The sequence below is a fragment of the Pipistrellus kuhlii genome, unplaced genomic scaffold, assembly GCF_014108245.1.
Source record: "Pipistrellus kuhlii isolate mPipKuh1 unplaced genomic scaffold, mPipKuh1.p scaffold_m20_p_2, whole genome shotgun sequence".
Lineage (NCBI taxonomy): Eukaryota > Metazoa > Chordata > Mammalia > Chiroptera > Vespertilionidae > Pipistrellus > Pipistrellus kuhlii.
Genome location: NW_023425515.1, coordinates 34084938 through 34106541, shown reverse-complemented (window position 1 = coordinate 34106541; position 21604 = coordinate 34084938). Strand labels below are relative to the sequence as shown.

The window sequence follows — 21604 nt, the reverse complement described above, 5'->3', positions numbered from 1 at the left end:
TAAAGCAACTACAAGAGGATTTCAAAAAGCACAGTATCAAATAAACAGTAAAAAGACATTCTCAGGACAATTGAGGAAATATAAATATGAAATAGTTGTTAGATGATATTTAAGAATTTTGATGTTGATAGTTAATTTTGTTAGATGTGATAATGATATTATATTTATGGTAGAAAACATTAAACATTAGTGATGCATGCTCAAGTTTTAAAGAGTGAAATGTCATGTTATTTGTGATTTACTTTAAACGCTTCAGCAAAAGATATAGAGGAAGCTAATATGGCAATATATGAATGTTAAAACCAGATGAGTATATGGAAGTTCATTATACCCTGCTTTGTATGCTCACATAAACTTTTTATAAAATGTTTAAGGAAATTTAGGTAAAGTAAAATCCAAAGGGCAAAAACAACAACAACCCTACAGATAGTTTATTGAATAAGAAGATGAATTGGTGCTCACGATGCGGTAGTAGAGAGCATTCCAGTCAAGAAGAAACACCCTTCATTGCAGAGGGCTTCTTTTGGATAAGGAGTCCTGAATCCTAATTTCAGGACTACTTTCATGGCTTCCCCTCAGGGAGCCTGAGTTTATTTATTTGGAAAATGAAAGAATTCGATTAGTTGATTGTTTTGTCTTTTCTAGTTCGGAGATGGGGGGGGGGGGGGGGACTATAAACTCAAATGCCTACCTGTGCCAAACAGGGAATTGAAATTGTACTTGCAATTTAAAGAGACTGCCTCTTCAGCTCCTAACTTGGGCTGAGTTTCCTAGCTTTTTTCAAAAGTAGGAAGAAATAGATTTTTAAAAATATATACATTTTGTTGATTTTTTTACAGAGAGGAAGAGAGAGAGTTAGAAACATCGATGAGAGAAAATCATCGATCAACTGCCTTTTGCACACCGCCGGAATCGAACCCGGGACCTTTCAGTCTGCAGGAAGAGGCTCTAACCACTGAGCCAAATCAGTTTTGGCTAGATTTTTTTTTTAATGTGAAATGAACGCTTTGTAAATGTTGGCAAATGAAAATGTAAATAAAAACAAAGGTGCAGAGCGGCATGGGAGGGACCCCCAAACTCCGTGCAACCACTTTGGTGCTCAGTCAGGACGCTGCCCTGGGGCAGGTGCGAAGGGGAGGAAGCCCGTTACTGGAAACCAGACGGAGATCGCAGCATCCCGCAGGGATGTGAGGGATGGGATTCTGCTTCAAAATACAGGCCACATCGGCCTATGGGATTCCACCTCGGGATGAAATGCAACACCACTGCATGCAGAGAGAGGCGGGTTTTTTTAATTTTAATTTTCATTCACTCTCCTCTTCTGAGGGCGCCACCGACGGGCAGTCTCCGGGGGCGCCGTCGGGGCCGCACGTGGAGGGGAAGCTCCGCCGGCGACTGGTAACCCCAGCGAACCCTGGAAGGAGCAAGAAGCCTCGCTTCCCTGCGCCTTTAAGGAGAAAAGGGTAGCTCAACCGGAAGTTCCGCCTCCGGGTCTGAGGGCTTCCTGTTTGGTAACCAAGGACGCGGGACGGTTGCTAGGGCTCCGGAGCCAAGTACACCGAAGCTGTGTGGGAGCCTCGGGTGCTGGTCGTGGGCCTTTTCTCCTCCGTCCGGTTCCTTTTGCCATCATCATGAGCCGCGAATTTCTGTCAGAGATGCACTGGGACGATGGGTTCGCCATCCCTGTGGCGAACCAGGAGAACAAGCTCCTGGAAGATCAGGTGAGAGTCAGGTGAAGAAGGCTGAGGAAAGAGGGGGTATCTTTTTTTTTTCTTTTTAAGGGGGGGGGGGGTGGCGTGGGAGGTGGTGGGGTTGTATGGCGAGTTTTCTGGTAGGCAGCAATACCCCAATCCTTTTGTTTCTCTCCTTTCCTTCCTTAATCCCATCTCTTTTTGGTCTAACGCTGCTCCCCATCATCTCTGCTTTTCTCCCGCCCCTTCCGCCCCTTTTGGCACTTGCTAAGCATTAAAAAACATATTGAAACGATAACTGATGTGCAGAACTACAGAGTCCGATTGTTTACTCCCTCTTCCGCTCCGCGGCGAGCACTCATTTCCAGACTCTCTGGCAGGAAAGGAAAGGCTGGCTCCTGTGCCGCCTTTCTCCTTCCTCAGAATTAAGCGCATTTTGCAAAAGGACTTATATGGTTTGCTTAGCAACCGTCAATGCGGCCGTACACAAACCAAACACGCTCTTTGGCATTTCTCTGTGAGGTCTGCTGATGATGGTTCAAGTTAAGAGTGACTGCAAGAAATGTGAAGAGGGACGTTCTAATAAGAACGCAAAATGCGCAGCTTTTCAAACTGAGACTTTAGTTGTCACAGAACGACGTAAGATATTTTAAGTTGTAAGGAGTATTTTACATCAATTTGCAGCCAATGAATAGTAGTTGTTCAAAATAAAATTGCACCTCGCTCAGGAAACGAAAAAACCTTCAGCAGCCAGTGTAAAGTCCTATCAGAAGGCAATGTGTTATGTGGAAGAGGATCCAAGAACTGATGAATGTTTACACTAGTTAGAGAGTGGAAGAGGTTTTCCTTCCTCTGAAAAATGAAAATGAAAAGCCTTCACTGTTTTTGTTGTTATTGTTGTTTGTTTGTTTGTTTGTTTTTGTTCAATAATTCTGACATATTTACTCACACCTAAATTTAGATGGCTGCAGTTTTTGTTTTCAATGAAGGTCAACATTAGGGAATGTAAGAGATCTAGCACTGGGTACCCAGGCACAATATGAAGAAGTCTCCAGCCCTAGGTGTAGATCGTATAATACTTACCAGCTCCGAGCCAGTTTTTCTCCTGTGAAGGCTAGTAAAATAATTTTCGCATAGGGTTGTCACACAGTTCTAAAGACATTAATGGAGGTTAAAGTTCCATTCAAATGTTAGTTTTTGGTATTAGTGACTTAATATTTGTCTCACAGGATATTATATACATTCTAGAGGCCCGGTGCATGAATTTGTGCACCGGTGGGGGTCCCTTGGCCTGGCCTGCAAGGATTGGGCTGAAACTGGCTCTCCAGACATCCCCTGGAAGGGTTGTGAGAGGGGCCAGGCCAGGCCAAGGGTGCCACTGATGCATGATTAGGCCAGGGAGGGACCCCAGGAAAGCTCTAGAGCTAATGATCTATTTATTGTTGTCGTTAGGCATTGTTTCTATGTTCTTGTTTGATTTGGAGATACCTTGTCATTTAATGATGGAATGGGATCTCATTTTTTCCCCATTTAAAATGCATCTTCGCTGTGGACCCTGCTAATGTTGCAAATCTGAGAGAGATTTCTGTTTTGTTTTCATGTGTGTGCTAATTTTCCCATAATAATCTCTAAATCAAAGCACTATTTTATAACTGAAACAGTAGATTTTTGAAGTTCAAATTGATATTTAAAAAAAGGAAAGTAAAATAACGGTTTATTTTTCTTTTGATTTTACACCCTTAAATATGTTAAGAATTTAGTACACTTTGACTAATCATCGTGTTTATTATTTACAGTTGTCAAAGCTGCAGGATGAGAAGTCACAGTTGCAAAATACTCTACGTGTCTATGAAGAACGAATTAATGCTATAGATTGTCATTTAAAAAATGTTAGACAAGAGTTCTTATTTACACAGGTATATATAATGTTGAAATTCATGTTGATTATATCATGTGTAGTTATGGAACATTTCCCATTGCATTTATATTTGTGATGTTATTTTATAGATACAATAGGAAAATTTAGCATAAACTAATCTATAGTGTACATGGCCTTGAATTTGAAAGTAGGCAGAGAAAAAGTCTTTGAGGAACTCACTACTACCACCAAGTTCAAGGAATAACTAATTCATTTGAAAGAATAAATCACCATTCAAACAGTCTAATATAATGTTAGGCAGCAGATTGCATGAAAAGGTGAGAAATAATGACTTTAAGCAGAAATAGGCTTAATATAATACATAATAGAGTTTCTGTCTACTTTTAATTATTTAGCACTACCCACTGGGACCATTTTGAGTGGAAGCAAATAATTCTAACACTTCAGTAGCCCTTAGGCATAGTCTTTTAGCAGAGTTTAAGAACTGAAATTTGTAATGACATCGTGGAATAATAGTTAAATTATATTTAGGATAACTGGGGACAGTATAATGCATTTTAGAAAATGTAATAAAGTAATACAGATTAAAACTTAGGGTGATTAATCAAAGCATCTCTTTTATGGCCAATCTACTCATGTGCAGAACCTCATTCCCTGATGAAGCCCAGAAAATTAATTAGCTCATCAAATCAGCACTGGAGCGTTTACTAACTTCCATTTCAAACTCTATTTTTAAAAGTCCTTCTGCATTTCTTTGAAATAATGTAATTCTTAAAAATGGACAAAGTCATGTTTTTAATGCCAATTTGTAATCCTATATAATAAAAGGGTAATATGCAAATTGACCTTAATGGCTGAACGTCCGGGGATGACCAGTCGCTATAACACGCCCTGACCACCAGGGGGCAAACAGTCAATGCAGGAGCTTCCCCTGGTGGTCAGTGCGCTCCCACATGGGGAGCTCCACTCAGCAACAAGCTGGACTGACAGAGTGCAGCGTTGGTGGTGGGTGCCTCTCACACCTCGGCAGCAGGTGGACATCTTCCTAAGGGGTCCCAGACTGTGAGAGGGTACAGGCTGGGCTGAGGGACCCCCCTGAGTGCACAAATTTTTGTGCACCAGGCCTCTAGTTAATATAGATAAGTAATTATTTCATGCCTTTTTTTTAATAATAAAGTATTTTATTTATTTTTATTTTTTTGAGGATTTTATTTTATTTATTTATTTTTATTTATTTATTTATTTATTTATTTAAATAAATCTTTATTGCTCAGATTATTACAATTGTTTCTGCCTCCCCCCCCCCCCCATAGTTCCCTTCCACCAGGTTCCTGCCACACCCTCTGCCCTTACCTCCCCGCCCCCCTCGCCATTGTCCTCGTCCATAAGTTATATGATTTTAATCCAGTCTCTTTCTGCACCCCCACACCCTATTTCATGCTTTTTAAATATTTGAGAAAGATGTCCTCTTCAGTATGGGGGAATGACTCAGCACAGGAATCCAGGAGACTGGTCTCTGAGCTCTACCCTTAGAGCCCCCTACCCTGGAGTCTGCTCACACAGCTCCAGACCACTCTGTCCTCCCTCTGCTGAGCCCAAGACGAGTGACTACACACAAAATTTTGTCCATTGGCCCTTTAAGAGGGTGCCTGCATTTCCAACCGTCTCACCCTGGCAGACAGAAACCTCACTGCTTTTCAAAGCCAGATGTGATGTGGGCATCTTTTTCAGTTCTGGGGCTCTGGGCTGAGGAGCCCAGTGTGGGATTTAGACCCCAGAGTTCTCAGTAGGAACCCATCACAGCTGAGATATCCTCTGGAACTTCAGCTGTTGTCTGGGGAAGTCTGACAGCCTTCTCCAGCCTCCGCACTTCCTCCCAGGCTCTATGCGGTCTCCACTTTCAAGTCATTCGTTATCACGGTTCTCTCCAGCTTGTCTTCAGTAGATCATTCAGGATGGCTTTTCTTAATCTGCCACCATCTTCCTGTTTTATTAGAAAGTTAAAAAGTTAATGAACTTCTAAAAACAATACTTCATATTTTTGAATCCTGATATGATTGAGTACTTAAATGGTTAGGAACAACATATTTTCTTCAAGTTATTAAACCACAGAATTGGGTATCTGAGAGAGACACTTTGTAGGTATATTTTATTATAGTCAAACCTCAACTAGGATAAGAGACGAAAGATAGTAAACTTTCTACAACAGTAACTGCTTTAACAATGTAAAAATAATACCAATGGTAATAACTTTAAAACTCTGTAAAATCAGTAGTCAACAAGTACCGTATTTTTTGGATCATAAGACGCTCTGGACCATAAGACACACCAGTTTTTAGAGAAGGGAAATGAAGAAAAAAAGATTCTGAAACAAATAGTGTCCTAACATATTTTATGTGCATTAAAACCCAACATCACAGTCATAAACACATGTAATCAACCCTGTAAAGTAAATAGCAGCATTTAGAACCATTTTAGAGCCGGGCAAGCACACAGAGACCACACAGAGCCAGGCAAGTAAAAAAACTTTTTTTTTTAAAGTATATGTGTATGCTATATTTGGACCATAAGATGCAGGGACTTTTCCCCCCCACTTCTGGGGGGAAAAAAGTGCGTCTTATGGTCCGAAAAATATGGTACTATTTTATTACGTAAAACATAACAAAGGCATGTTCGTTTATTAATATAGTTTAGGAAATATTTATAACCAATGTTATTACATAATTATTTTAAAATTATCTGTTAATTTATATGATCAATTCATATAATTATCCCATTTCCCAGTGATTTTTAGTCAATTTTATTTCTTATTTTTAGTTAAGTAATGATGTATATTTTTATTAAAATTTTTATTAATTAATTTTTTACAGTAAGGTAAGGTTAACTTATAAGTTAGATCTCTTAAAGTATAGCCATATAAACTTTGGTTTTCTGCAAATTCCCCAGCCCAGTGGTTGACAAACTGCAGCTCGTGAGCCACATGTGGCTCTTTGGCCCCTTGAGTTTTTAGCAAAGGCCAGCTTAGGAGTACCCTAATTAAGTTAATAACAATGTACCTACCTATATGGTCTAAGTTTAAAAAATTTGGCTCTCAAAAGAAATTTCAATCGTTGTACTGTTGATATTTGTCTCTGTTGACTAATGAGTTTGCCGACCACTGTCCAAGCCCAACATAGTATCTGAAAATCACTAACAACAGTGTTTTTCTCCTAGCACATTGTATGAATTAATCCTATTAATAAAAGCCTAATATGCTAAGTGTCTGGTTGACCAGTCGGCCATTCAACCAATCAAAACGTAATATGCTAATGATATGCTAAGGCCATTGAAACACTCATATGATGTGCACTGACCACCAGGGGTCAGAAAGTTGACCAGTCAACCAGTTGCTATGATGTGCACTAACCACCAGGGAGAAGAAACTGCTGCTGTGGTCTGGCCAATTGGGACTGAGCGAGGAGGGCCAGACACTCCCTAGGGTCCCTCCCCGGCTGGCCAACCTCCCACATCTCTCCCCAGCCGTGATGGTGCACCGGTGGGGTCCCTCAGCCTGACCTGCACCCTCTCACAATCCAGGACCCTTCAAAGGATGTCAGAGAGCTGGTTTGGCCAGATCTCGCAGACCAAGCTGAGGGACCCCACTGTTGTACGAATTTCTGCACTGGGCCTCTAGTTCCCTTATAAATAGTAAATGACACTGTCTACATTGAATCGCAAAGTCTAATGTGATGTAGGTTTAAGAGAAGTGGAATTAATGATACTTAATCTAAGCATTTTGTGGGACCTTTGTTATGTTTTTGTCTAATGGATTATTATAAATATTTTTAATACTAAAATGTAAAAAGTCTTTCTCTCTTGTATGTTTTTCTGTAGTCTCTTTGCAGAGCCAGGGAACATGAGATTGAAAGTGAAGACCATTTTAAGATCATTGCAGAAAGAGAACTGAGTCGAGTAAAAAATGAAATCAAACGACTGGAAGATGACATGACTTCAATACAGGAAAAGAAAAGTGATAGGGAAGTATGTGTTGAAATGTTGCTTAAAATTTTGTGCCATTGTTCCGTCTTCGCTCACCAAACAAACACTGATTTTTTTTCCTGTTTGGGAAAGGCATTGATTAGTTTCCTAACAGTTTCCTGCATTATTTTCTTGGACAATAGAAGACACATGGAGCTGTGATTTGAATGAAACAATGATAGAATGTTACATTTATTTTCCCAATGTTCATTTACCAAATACTCACTGAACCTTACTATATGCAAACTACCATGTTGATTGCCTGTTATACGATGCTAGGCATAATTTATTCATAAATGCTACATTTTTTAAAGACACATTTTAAATTATCACTTTTAATTTTGAGTTTCATTCTTTACTGATTTTACCTTTCATATTAACTTGTCAGCTTATGACCAGTATTAAACTACTGTACATTTTTTTTATTTATTAGGTTTTTTTTTGTTGTTGGTTTTTTTAAAACATATTTTATTGATTTTTTTTTACAGAGAGGAAGAGAGAGGGATAGAGAGTTAGAAACATCGATGAGAGAGAATCATCGACCAGCTGCCTCCTGCACACCCCCTACTGGGGATGTGCCTGCAACCGAGGTACATGCCCTTGACCGGAATCAAACGTGGGATCTTTCAGTCCGCAGGCTGCGCTCTATCCATTGAGTCAAATTGGTTTCGGCCTATTTATTAGTTTTTAATTACTTGATTTGGGCACTCTTTCCAAATTCATCTCTTTTCTTTACATATGTATATGCATATGTAAATGCACACACACATATGTGTATACATATATACATACATATTGTATTATATTAATTTGTATATTCATCAGTTTTCTTTTATGAATCTAGATTTGTTAGATGAAAACATGTACCAAAACATTTTTATTTTCTTAACTTCTATATTTATTTCAATTAAACATGCTTCCATAATTTCTGTGTAAGAGGCTTCTTAAAGGCAGCAATCTGATTGGAAATGGGGTTGAAGGGGACTCGTCTTGGGCTTGAGTTAGCATATCAAACTCATTATTTATACGAAGATTGCACATTCTCTTGAGGTGGCTATGATGGAATGACTAATGAGATTGCTTTGGGGAAACTCCCCTGAAGACTTTTAAAGTAACTATCGTTCTCAACTTTGTATGATAATTTCTCCTCTGTTTTCCAACTAAAAAATTAAGATACAAGTATTATAGTTATATAATTAAATATGGTATGTTACATTAGTATTCATCTAGACGTCAGTTACAGGTTTCCTTTTTTTCTTTTTTATATGTTCTGCATAGTTTGTAATGCTATGTTTTATTTTAGTTTATATTGTAAATAATGCTTTTTTAATCTCCCTCTGTCCCCTTTCTTTGGATATTAGAATCAGATATTTAAATTGACTCAAAAATTGGATGGTTTGAAACGTCAAATGAACTGGGACCAGCAGGCATTGGAGGCCTGGTTAGAAGAATCAGCTCATAAAGATAGTGATTCCCTCACTCTCCAGAAGTATGCAAAACAAGATGATAATAAAATTAGGGTGAGAAATTAGAAATTGCAATGCCATGTTTTCCCTTAATCTGTAGTGTGTCAACCTTTTTATCTAAACTGGACTTAGAATTTTAAGGCAATACTTCTTAAACATTATTTGGGTCAGTTTCCTTCTAGAATCTAATAAAGCCAAGTATCCTCTCTTTAGAAAAATGAGTATATTCAAATACCTACAAAATTTTGTCATTACGTATAGTTTTTGCTGACTTAAGACCTTAGTTCTTTGATTACTTAATATATTATTATAATTATGATAATACTTTATAATTATGGTAATTATAATAATGGTAAATATGGTAATGCTTTAGTATAATGAAATGCGCTATTTTCTAATAGACTTAATACCAAATGCATTATTTTAAATAGAAAATTGTTCATCTTTTTTCTAACATACTTTAAAATGTATTAAAAGTCTTTTGAAAAATAATTGAGTTTTCATTGTAGCCATTTGAGGTTAAAAGATTAAGAATATATAAATTTATATATATATGTGTGTATATATATATGTGCATGTACATATATATGTATGTATGTATATATATTAGTTGTTTTAGATATCAAATATATCTATATCTATATATCTATATCTATATCTATCTATATATAAATCTAAACAACCATCTGACTGGTAGCTATGATGTGCACTGACCACCAGTGGGCAGACGCTCAATGCAGGAGCTGTCGAGCTGCAGTGACTTGCAGCTGTGGCTCTTGGGTGATGCACACAGAACCAGAGAGGAGGGAGCCCAATTCCAGGGTGCATCACCTGAGAACCACCCTCTTGCAATCTGGGATTTTTTGGGGGATGTCGAAGAGCTGGTTTCGGCCTGATCCCCACACATGCCACGGTCGAGGGACCCCACCTGTGCAAGAAGCCATGCACCGGGCCTCTGGTAATATAATAATACTTAACATGAGATATTCTAACAGTTTTTTAATTTAATCAAATTATAATCATACCTATTTTTGCATGTAACTATATAGGCACTGACCCTGCAATTAGAAAGGCTGACTTTGGAAGGTAATCAGAAAAGAAAAGTACTTGACAATGAAACTACTGAGACTCTAAGTGCACAGGTTGGTTCAGTGAAGATTTTTTATTTATTAATTGCCAAAGTGATGTTTGCAAAAGCACTTATATTGAAGAAATGTTATTGTTCTCTATTTGACAGTTAGAATTGGATAAAGCAGCTCAAGACTTTCGTAGGATTCATAATGAGAGACAAGAACTCATTAAACAGTGGGAAAACACAATAGAGCAGATGAAGAAGAGAGATCAAGACATTGATAACTGTGCCTTGGTAAAGTAGTCGTTTGGTCTTTGCAATGTTCAGCTGTATTCATTTTCTTTTGTGTTTAACTCATTCATTTCAACTGTAAACCAAATGTTATTTGAAAGTGACTTTTGTAGGAGATTCATTAGTTTTGGTTAATTTTTTTTAAAGCTGATTCCATCCATTGAGAAATGTGATTTTATCTATATTACTTATCTATAGATAAAAGGTTAATATGCTAAGTGTCTCTTTGCCCATCCAACCAGTTGCTATGATGTGCACTGACCACTCAACGGGTCAGACACTCAACGCAGGAGCTACCGAGCTGCAGTGACTTGGCAGTGGCTGTTCTTTGGTGATGCATCCAAAAACCAGAGAGGAGAGAGTCAATTCCTTGTGGGGCCATGCAATTACACTTTTAGCCATGGGTTATGTTGCTGCTGGGGAACTGTCGGTCCCAAATCTGGTTTACTGCACACTTGTGTTTGTGTTCCATACCCTGTATGACAGCAACTCCAGGACTCCTTGGGGGATGTTGGAGAACCGGTTTCAGCCCAATCCCCGCAGGCCAGGCAAAGGGACCTCACCTGCCAGAGGGACCCACACACTGCACAGATGCCAGGGAGAAACCACCCAGAGGTTGGCACCAGGGCGTGTCTGGCCTGTCTTGCCCAGTCCCGTCCCACTGCCACCTTCTAATTAATTTCCTTTCAATGTGCACTAATCCATGCTCCGGGTCACTGGTGGTAGTATAACGACAAAGACAAGATCCTGCCATCTCTGAAATGTGGAACAAGAGAGAGTTAGACAGATAATGTTATTGCAGTAAAACCAATGCCTAAATACACACAGTTGTTTTCGGTGCCTTGGATTTAACGTGTGTGCTATCTGTACACACAGGTAGGTGCAGGGAAATGAGCCTCACGGGGAGCCCAGAGACAGGAAGGGAGAGTCAGGAATGAAACCAGGACTCCAGTAACGTTTTGCTTTTGAAGCTGAGGCACCAATGATGGGGTAGAAGCGGCAGAAGCCCCGAAGGGAGGGATGCCACACCGATTGAACACAAAGTGGCCTAGGCCTCCTGAGGAGGGGTAAGGGAGAGCCAGTCTTCACTGAGTTCTTTTTCATTCTGAATGCTGATGTTGGTTTCTCTGTCCTGATTTCTCATTGCTTTCAAACGTCAAGTCCTAAACTGACTCCTCTGTATAAGTAAAATGTGCCCAATCTAAGACTGCAGACCCACAATGGAATTCTCATAAAACACCACGGTTGAAGGGAGAGCCTGCTGATTTGGACATTGTCATAGCCACCGTGGTTCCTTACTGACAGGCTGTCTGTATTGTAGGAGGCTGGGGAGGGGGCTGAGAAATGGCTCTCAGGTAGAGGTGTGCTTTTACGTGTTTAACAACTGGCTCCCGAACTATGGCATTTCTGATTTCTGTGGAGAAACTATTTCGATACCAACAGGACTTCTCTGGACGCAGCGTTGAGAAGAGATGCGCACGTCAGTTGTCGTGAGCCAGTGAGAGCCGGTTCACACCACTATGAGGTTAAATCTGACATCGGACCCTTTTGGTTTTTTCCCCCTCCAAAACAATTTCTGCCTTCTCAGGGTCTTCTTGGCAGGAGTCAGACCATAGGATCCTGGAGTTGTCTTCTTAAAAGAAACGTTTCATTATTTATAAATAGTTTTCTATTATGTTTTTATTCCAGTATAAACATTTTGAGACATTGCTTATAAGCATTACCTATGTGAAAACTTATCTGTGAAAATAGATAGCACTGTTAAACAATGTGAACACTGAAGTAATATGAAAGCACCTGATTAAGTAGTAGAAAAATCAATATAAAGCAGGACATTCCAGAATGATCATGTGCCATATGTAAACCTAAGAAGGTTTGACAGTCTTGTAAGCACAAGAATGAACACAGTAGATATATAGACTGCTGCAATTACAGAATGTTACTTATCATAGAGAACATAGAGGAATACTAACTAGATTACGCAAATTAAAAATGATTTTTTAATGCAGTGCATCTCAGATATATATATCCACTTAATATGCTAATATGTGCAATATTAATTACATGTAGTAGTTCTAAAATTTACTAATTTCAGACCACATTCCTCCCCCATCCCCATCTCCTGGTATTAGTTGCTTGGTCGGATCCCAATTTGGAAAACTTGCAAGAAATGTACTTTAGGATAAATTTTTCTTTACCCTCTAATTCATCCAACATATTGTGATAATAATCACTTGTAAAAAAAACACATATGATCTTTTATTCCCTAGCTCTACAATCATCTTTGTTCTATATTGTTTAAAAGCTGACCCTCTTTGACATGACAGTTGAAAAAATAGAATTTCTCTGCAGTTCAGCGTCAACCTCTCTACCTTTCCAGCCTCATCCTTTTCATCTGCAATCACCCCTTCTTAATATGTCCCTATTCTATCCCTGCCCTCCCACCATGCGCTTTCACTATGTTGAGTTTTTATGTATCTCTGTTTGTCTTTTTAGGTCGACTTAATTTAAGCCTGTTAGATAATGCCTTTTAATGACTCTTCTTGGGTAGACCTTATAATCTTTGTTCCCATAGCGTTCTATCCACATCTCCGCTACTACTTCCTCTATTCTGTTAATTGTGTATAGTCAAGACCATCAAAAAGCCTGAATGAAGGAATTCCTATTAAAGCCAATAACTAAAATGCTATTCTCAAAAGATGAAAATCAAACTGGTCTTATGAAATATTTGGAAAATTTTATTGCAATTCAACTTTATTAAAAATATTTAACACTGTTATATTTTTTAAATGTCGCTTTTCACTCATAAAAGATTGATATTTTCCTCATCTCTTTAGCAAAGTACCAAGTAGATGAAAGAAAATATAGAAACCTTTAAAAATATAAGCTTACTATTTTTTGGTATTTAGCATATTAATATTTTGTTTTAATTCATATAAATAGAGTCTCTCCTAAAAAAACATTCTCTTAAGTTTTGATAAAATAAATACTAAATAAAGTAATAGAAAAATAAAAACTAAATTTCTTTTAGTTTTCATTTTGATCATCATATTAAACATATATTTCACTTTTTTTTTTTTTTAATTCCTAGGTATTAGCAAAGATAAAACAGGAAACAAGAGAAAAAGAAAATTTGGTTAAGGAAAAAATCAAGTTTTTGGAAAGTGAGATTGGAAATAACACAGAGTATGAGAAAAAAATTTCTGTTGCTGATCGTAAAGTTTCAAGATTTAGAAAGGAATACCAGCAGCATGAAGTTACTAAAAATCAGCTGAAGGATGAGGTATGGCAACTAAAAAGACTGGTGTTTATGGCAAATTGCTATGAGAGTAAGCACAAAGCCTTTCCTTTGATTAAGCTGTTGCCTTATTTTATTTTTTTCATCCTTTCATGTTGTGGGACTTTCAGGATACTCTGACTGAGCTGAGTCCCTGGTTGGTGAAAGCATCTGGAGGTGCCATTGGCCTCACAGGTGGTGTGAAGGGCTCCCCCTGGAGTTGTGCAGTGCCTAACTACCTACCTGTCACACCTGTTGTGCTAGTGACCCTAGACAAAAGGCTCCCAAAGGGTCTAGACTGGAAATCATAATTCTATGTAAGAAAAGCCTAATATGCTAAGTGCCCAGTCTTACACCATCTTGGTTCTTCCCCATCTTAACCATTTTAAGTGTATCCACTGGCATTAACTACATTCCTAATGTTGTACTGCCATCAGCACCATCTATCTCCATAATTCTTTTTTTCTCTTATAAAAATAAAACTGCACCCATTAAACAATACATCCACATTCCTCTCTTCTTCCATTCTCTGGTAACTATGATTCTATTTTGTCTCTATGACTTTAACTACTTTAAGTACCTCACGTAAGTGGAATCAGGCAGTATTTTGTGACTGGCTTATTTCATTTAGTATAATATCCTCAAGATTCATCCATGTTGCAGCATATGTTAAAATGTTCTTTATTTTTAAGGCTGGATACTATTCCATTGTATGTGTATACCACATTTTGCTTATCATTCATCTGTTCAGGGACACTTGGGTTGCTTCCACTTTTTAACTATTATGAATGATGCTGCTATAAACGTGGGTATACAGTTACCTCAGAATTGCTGGATCGTATGGTAATTTTGTTTTTAATTTTTTGAGGAACTGTTGTGCTGTTTTCTACAGTGACTGTACCAACAGGGTTAATTTCTCCACACTTTCAATAATACTAGTTATTGTTATCTTTTATAGCAGCCCTCCTAATGGGTATAAGGTGGAATTTTATTGTATTGTAGTTTTGATTTGCGTTTTCCTAATGGTTAATGATGTAGAGCATCTTTTCATGTGCTTTTTGGTTATTTGTGTGTGTTCTTTGGAAAAAAATGTATATTTAGGCCCTTTGCCCAGTTTTGAACCTTTTGTTGTTGCTGAGTTTTAGATCTCCATACATCCTCGTTATTAATCCCTTATCACATATTGATTTGCAAATTTTCTCCCATTCTGTTGATTGCCTTTTTACTGTGTAGATAGTGTCTTTTGATGCACAAAAGTTTTTAATTTTAATGAATTCTAATTTGTCTAATTTTTAATTGTTCCCTGTGCCCTTGGTGTCACACCCAAGGAATCACTGTCAAACCCAATGTTGTGAAGTTTTGCTCTAATGTGTTTTAAACACATATATGTGGGTCTTTATTGTTTGCTAGTATTATACAAGCAATTTAAACCATAATATTAGATCAGAAAGAAAAACAGTTAACATGTATTATAGCAATATGGTTATTATGTTTACGGGAATGATGAAGGTTAGAATTTAAAGTGCTTCAAATAGGAATTTTTGGAAATGAAATTAATTTATAAAATACAGAGTAAATATATACTTTTTGTCTGTTAATTAATAACTAGCTGGATTCTTTAAAAGCCACTGTGAATAGAAGTTCCAGTGAAGTACAAGCTCTGAGGAAAAATACTTCCAAAATAAAGAAGGATATTGAGGGAGAAACAACAAGGTAAGAAAAAAGATGTTTAAATATATTTATAATTCTTAACTACTTTTAGAAACATATTTTTTGTTAAATAGTTATAAAATTATAGCTACTAAATTAAAAAATGTCCCAGGTGTTTCATCACAAAGGCTCAGGAGTAATATTTTTATGGTTTATTAACTATTATTGGTAATAAAGTAGTTTATGGGAAAAGAAACATTTAAGTTATATAAAGAAATTGTAGGACAAACTATTTCTTGTTTGTTTGAATTCTGTACCTCTAGACATGTTTTCTGTTTTTTAATCATAAACCCTTTCTAGGTTACAAAGAATTAGAAAAGCTAATAAGAATGCAAAAACAAAATTAGAGCAGATAACTGAGAAAACTATGTCAGCAGAAGAGAAAGCTACCAATTTGGAAGATATACTAAAGGAGGAGGACAAAAATGTGAAGGTAAAGTTTAGTTCCCATTTAAAAGAAGATCACAGCACATTTAGCAATAGTGAATTAATTTAGACCCCTGAGGTCAGAGGAGTAGGAAGTCTTTTAAGAGGTTCTGCTTTCTGGTCATGACATTTGTGATCATCATTGTTGGTCTTCTTTTTATGGCTTCTGTGGCTCTTCTTAAGCTCTTGATCCTCCATTTGCTTCACTTTCAGCATTTAATTTTGAAATCTCCTCCTTCTCTTTCTCCTCTTCCTTCTCCTCCTTCTTGTTAATCCTCACATGAGGATATCCCTCCCCCTCCCCTTCCAATGATTTTTTGAGAGAGTGGAAAGAAGGGGGAGAGACAGAGAGAGAGAAACACCGATGTGAGACACATTGATTGCTTGCCTCACACACACTTCCCAACCAGGGTCGAGGATTGAGATGGCAATTGTGGTATGTGCCCTTGACTGAAATGGAACCTTAGACCCTTCAGTCCTAGGCCGATGCTATAATCATTGAACAAAACCGGCTAGGGCTTGATATCTTCTTTTAAAGGTAGCTCCTGTACCTTAGATTCCATGCCTTCCCAATGTCTAGTGTGTCCATGTCCCTGTTTGTCATCAATAATATCTATCTATCTATCTATCTATCTATCTATCTATCTATCTATCTATCTATCTATCTACTAGAGGCCCGATGCATCAAATTCATTCAAGAGTAGGCCTTCCTTCCCCTGACTGCTGACACCTATAGTGTCTCACGTTTGGGCTCCAGTTTGTAGTGAACCCCTTTCCACATCCCACGTGGTTCAGGGTTCGGGCTCTGAAGGAGGCTGCACACAAATGAAAGAGACTATAAAATATTAATTTGGAAATATTGGGGGCCAGGCAGAAGCCCAACTCAAGAGGAAGGACTTCGCTTTGCTCTGGCCTTGCAATCCCTTTTATTAAGGTTTGGGATCCTCCCATCCAGTAATAGCCAATCAGCGAGGATTTACATAAAATTAAAAGGTGGAGGTTGCTTTAGCTACCATTGTCTCAACTAGACATTTGCACAAATTTTGTGCATCAGGCCTCTAGAGTTCTCATATTGCAAAAGTACCTTGAAAAGTGCCTTTGTTTTACAATTGATTTCTACATGATTATCATCGTTTTTGTGCAAATTACCTCCAATGGCCTACATTTATTAGCTATGTTTCTTCACCAGGTGCCACTGCTATCTTTTTAACCTCTTAGAGTCTGGCATCATTTATCAGTAAATGGGCTCTTAAATGCTATTATTTTACTAACCTTACTGGCATCTCCCTTCTACCTTAATCTCTATGGCATGTTGGTAGCGTTAAAACCAATGATGGAGGAACTGACAGAGATTGGTTCAAATTTCCTCTTTGAAAATTTCAAAGTGACTGTATGACCTGACACTGTAGGCACTACTTCTTCCTTTGAACTTTTCTTTTAATGTAAAATTTTCTTCCCTTTATTACTTTTTAGAGAGAGAAGAGAGGGGTAGAGAGATATAAACATTAATGAGAGAGAAGCATCATCCATCGGCTGCCTTCTGCACACCCTGTATCCCAACAGAGGATTGAGCCCAAAACCCAGGCATGTGTCCTGATAGGGAATTGAACCAGCAATTTCTTGGTTCATAGATTGATGCTCAACCTCTAAGCCACACCAGCCATGCTTTTTAACTTTGTGTGTGTGAGTATGGGAGAAGCAGAGGGTAGCTGAGGATGGTGGCAAAAATCCCTCACTTGCTGTTTACATCAAGGATGGTTTCACTCATATTTGGATAGAATCTGCTTTCTTAGTGTGTTGTGTTTTTAAAATTCCCTATTAATGAAGTCATGCAGCAGTATTGACTTGGGTGGTGTCTGAGTCCAACATTATTTTTTTTCTTCTAAAAGCATGATTTTCTGTAGCACATGAGATAGGACAGTGTTAAAACTTATCAGAAATCTGTAAAAATGGCAAAATTCACTTGAAATAGACTTTGGCCTACAGAATGAAAAACTAGTGAATTTTTAAAGAAATTAACTGAATTTTAAAAAACAAAAACAAAACCCCCCACAAGATTGTAGCATGTGTACTCTTTGTGCTCTAGCAGGATTATGTTCAGAATCTTGATTGTTATAGCTATTGGATTTTGTGTACATTTGGAAAAACCCCAACCCTATGTGTTTTAGAGATGTGCTCTGTTATTCACCACCAAGCAGTAACTGAAAACTCTGCTAGGCAATCTTTGAGAAGGTATTAAGCTCAATGAAAAGTGTCTGTTATATGAAAAATAATGCATTTTTATATTATTATAACAGATTGTAATTCCTGATTTGTGTCCCAAAGAATGTGGGGGATTGAGTGATGTAATTTCTTCCCTATAACACCCTCAAGACTTCAGCAAACGTGAATTTCTATTCTGTTTTCTAAGGAAACCAGTGGAATGCCTAAGTTCTAAGGTTAAGGTGGGATAACAGATCAAGGTACATGATACAAAATAGAAAACTACTGTTCTAGTCTACTAGCATAGAGTATACTATAAGAAATGTCGGGGGTTCATTTATGAGTCCCCGATATTATCCTGTTTTTAAGGTAAAATATTTAAGTTATTATAATTTCACTAATCACGACTATTCTTATCACCAGGAAGTGGAACTTCAATTGAACATATTGAAAGGTGTGCTATTCAAGATAGTTCATGAATTACAGACTGTGACCATGGAAGAAAAAGCTATTGTATCAGAAATTGAAGGAACCCGTTCCTCTCTAAAGAACTTCAACAATCAGCTACATAAACTGGATTTTGAAACCTTGAAGCAGCAAGAAATTATGTACAGTCAGGTAGATGCTACTCTTATAAATATCTTCCATATTGAAATGTTATAGTTGTGATGGTCAAGATACTACAGAGCTCTGAGAAAACAAAAATTTCTAAGTAACTCTTTGAGGGACAGACAGATATTGAAGATGGGTTTTCTTGCTAGGTCAGTAGTAGGGTGAGGAAGCCTTAAATCCTATTTTTTCTGCAACTGAAGTAAGCAGGTAAGAGGACAGACAACTTCAGTGAGGGAGAACCATGCTTTTAAGGAACATAGAGTAAAACAAAACAAGGAATTGGACATCTGAAGCCTAGAAAAATTGCATGTTGATTTTTAGTTGTGTGGGATAAATAGGGACATAGGCTTTCTCATCCCCACCTGTAGGCAAATAGATTAAAAGTATTTTTTTAGTTTTTCTTATTTCTTCTAGTTATTTGTTCTGTCTCATTAATCTCTTAATGTCCTCCCTCTGTACATCTTAATCTCCCAAATCTAATATATTTTTAAGTTTCTCAAAATTACAGATGTTAAAGTTTAATTAAAAAATAATTCATTAGAAGTTTATTTTTATTTTTATGGCTAACAACTTATGACTATATAAGTTGTTAGCCATCTCCTTTTGAAAATGTATCCTCAAAAATGTATGTCCATGTATATCCAGTGGATTTACTGAGGTTCCATCATGGTTGTACAATAAATAGCTTCCTAATGACTTTGTTATATTTTCAGATTACTTATAAGTCACTATCATGTACCCTGGTTGTTGAAGAATAGGTTGCTGTTCCTCCCTTTAGTGTAAGAAGGATTTTATCCTGTAAATTACTGAAACCTTAAAGTGACACGTAGGCCAACTGATAAAAAGGGTCTTTACCGTGTCTTTATGCTTGTATAAACGGTTTTCACCATTTGTTTCTTCTTACTAACTCATTTTAATAAACTGTAACAGGATTTTCACATTCAGCAAGTGCAACGCCGAATGTCACGGTTAAAGGGAGAAATTAATTCAGAAGAAAAACAAGGTCTTGAAGTAAAAATTGTTGAACTTAAAGCGACATTGGAAGAGAGAAATTCTGCATTTGGCATGTTGGAAACACAGATCAAGAAGCTTCATGTAACTTATCCAAAACATTTTTTATGCTTCAGATATGCTAGTCGTTAGTCATTTTGTTTTAAGAGAATATGTTCCTAAGACTTAAGTTTGGATAGGTGATTGCCAAGCTACCCACGTGTATAATAAATGTATGAACTGATAGCCATATTTCTATAAAACTGCAACATTGCCATTGATTATGCACTTGCTACATGCTAAATATACCACATGCATTTAGTATTTTATTTCATTTCATTGTTATAAGTAGGGGAACTTACAAGGAATATATCATTACTTGTTTCACAGATTAAGTTACTTGTCCACAGCTACACAGCTAGTACATGGGGAGCTAGGATTTGAGCCCTGGTTCATGTGACTTTAAAATATTCTTAAATAGTACCTGATTTAAAGCGTTGATAAATTCCAGTTTTTCTATTATGCATTTGCCATAATAGCTTGATTGTCTGTTATGCATGAAATATTGTATTTTTCGGACCATAAGACGCTCCGGACCATAAGACACACCAGTTTTTAGAGAAGGGAAATGAAGAAAAAAAGATTCTGAAACAAATAGTGTCCTAAAATATTTTATGTGCATTAAAACCCAACATCACAGTCATAAACACATGTAATCAACCCTGTAAAGTAAACAGCAGCATTTAGAACCATTTTAGAGCCGGGCAAGCACACAGAGACCACACAGAGCCGGGCAAGTAAAAAAACTTTTTTTTTAAAGTATATGTGTAGGCTATATTTGGACCATAAGATGCAAGGACTTTAACCCCCCACTTCTCGGGGGGGGAAAAGTGCGTCTTATGATCCAAAAAATACGGTAACCTCTAAATGAAGCTACCATTTTATGGCTCGTCTATTGTTATTCAAATATTTACTTAGTTACATTTTTCAAATAACTCAATTTTGTTAATGAGATGAGAATAATCTTAACCTTTAGGTATATTAATATGTTTACAGTAACATAAAACATATGTTAGGGAAGCCTATGTAATATAAAACCTATGTTAAAGTTTAATTGGAGTGTAAGAGTGAAAGGAGGAGAGCATGGACCTGAATGGGTAAGAACACCAAAGGGTTTCAGGTTTTAAAACAGCTGGGAAGGCCTAGTGATGAGTGTCCTCTAGTAGCTGTAAGAAGAATTGCCCTGAATTCCTTTAGGACCAGCAAAGGAGAAAGGGAGCTTATTAACTTTTTTACATTAAAAAATTATTTTATGATGAGAAAATTTTGTTTTGGAGTAGTTTGTAGCATGATGAAATGTCTTATTAAAATGTTGCCTTGATTTGATAGAAAAGAGTACATGTTTAGAATCAGAAAGAATTGGTTTTGAATGTCAAGGTAATATCACTGCTGGTTTAACTTTTCTGAGTCCTAGTTTATTCAATTTTTAAATGGAAAATAATCTAGTATTAATTTTACATCATTATGGAGAATTACAAGCAGTTTATATCTTAATACAGTGCTTTTTATCAAGTACTCAGTAAATGGTATTGTTTTAATGTTACAGAGTATAGGAATACTAATGCTATCTATAATAAAAAAAGCATAATATGCTAATTAGACCGGACAGCCGAACAACTTTCTAGATGAAACCACAATGGCAGGGGCTGAGGCAGAGGTGGCTAGGGGCGATGAGGCAGGCAGATGAGTTATTAGGGGCAATCAGGCAGGTAGGCAAGCGAGCAGTTAGGGATGATCAGGCAGGCAGGCAGAGTGATTAGGGGCGATCAAGTAGGCAGGCAGGCAGGCAGGCCAGCTGTTAGGAGCAAGTGGTCCTGGATTGCAAGGGGATGTCCCAGATTGCAAGGGGGTGCAAGCCAGACTGAGAGGACGCCTGCACAATTTTGTACACCAGTCCTCTAGTCTATAATA

General features: G+C 37.4%; 1 protein-coding gene across 1 annotated transcript in view; it reads left to right on the top strand.

Moving 5' to 3' along the window:
- The first annotated feature begins 1494 nt into the window (after positions 1-1494).
- Positions 1495-21604, top strand: part of CCDC39 (coiled-coil domain containing 39) — a 41353-nt gene continuing 21243 nt past the window's right edge. The window contains exons 1-11 of the mRNA XM_036445454.2: positions 1495-1721; positions 3488-3607; positions 7444-7590; positions 8949-9107; positions 10103-10195; positions 10291-10419; positions 13508-13699; positions 15303-15406; positions 15704-15836; positions 18455-18649; positions 19574-19738. Of these exons, the coding sequence (XP_036301347.1) occupies positions 1632-1721; positions 3488-3607; positions 7444-7590; positions 8949-9107; positions 10103-10195; positions 10291-10419; positions 13508-13699; positions 15303-15406; positions 15704-15836; positions 18455-18649; positions 19574-19738 (1527 nt within the window). The 5' untranslated portion in view covers positions 1495-1631. The remainder of the gene's footprint in view (positions 1722-3487; positions 3608-7443; positions 7591-8948; positions 9108-10102; positions 10196-10290; positions 10420-13507; positions 13700-15302; positions 15407-15703; positions 15837-18454; positions 18650-19573; positions 19739-21604) is intronic.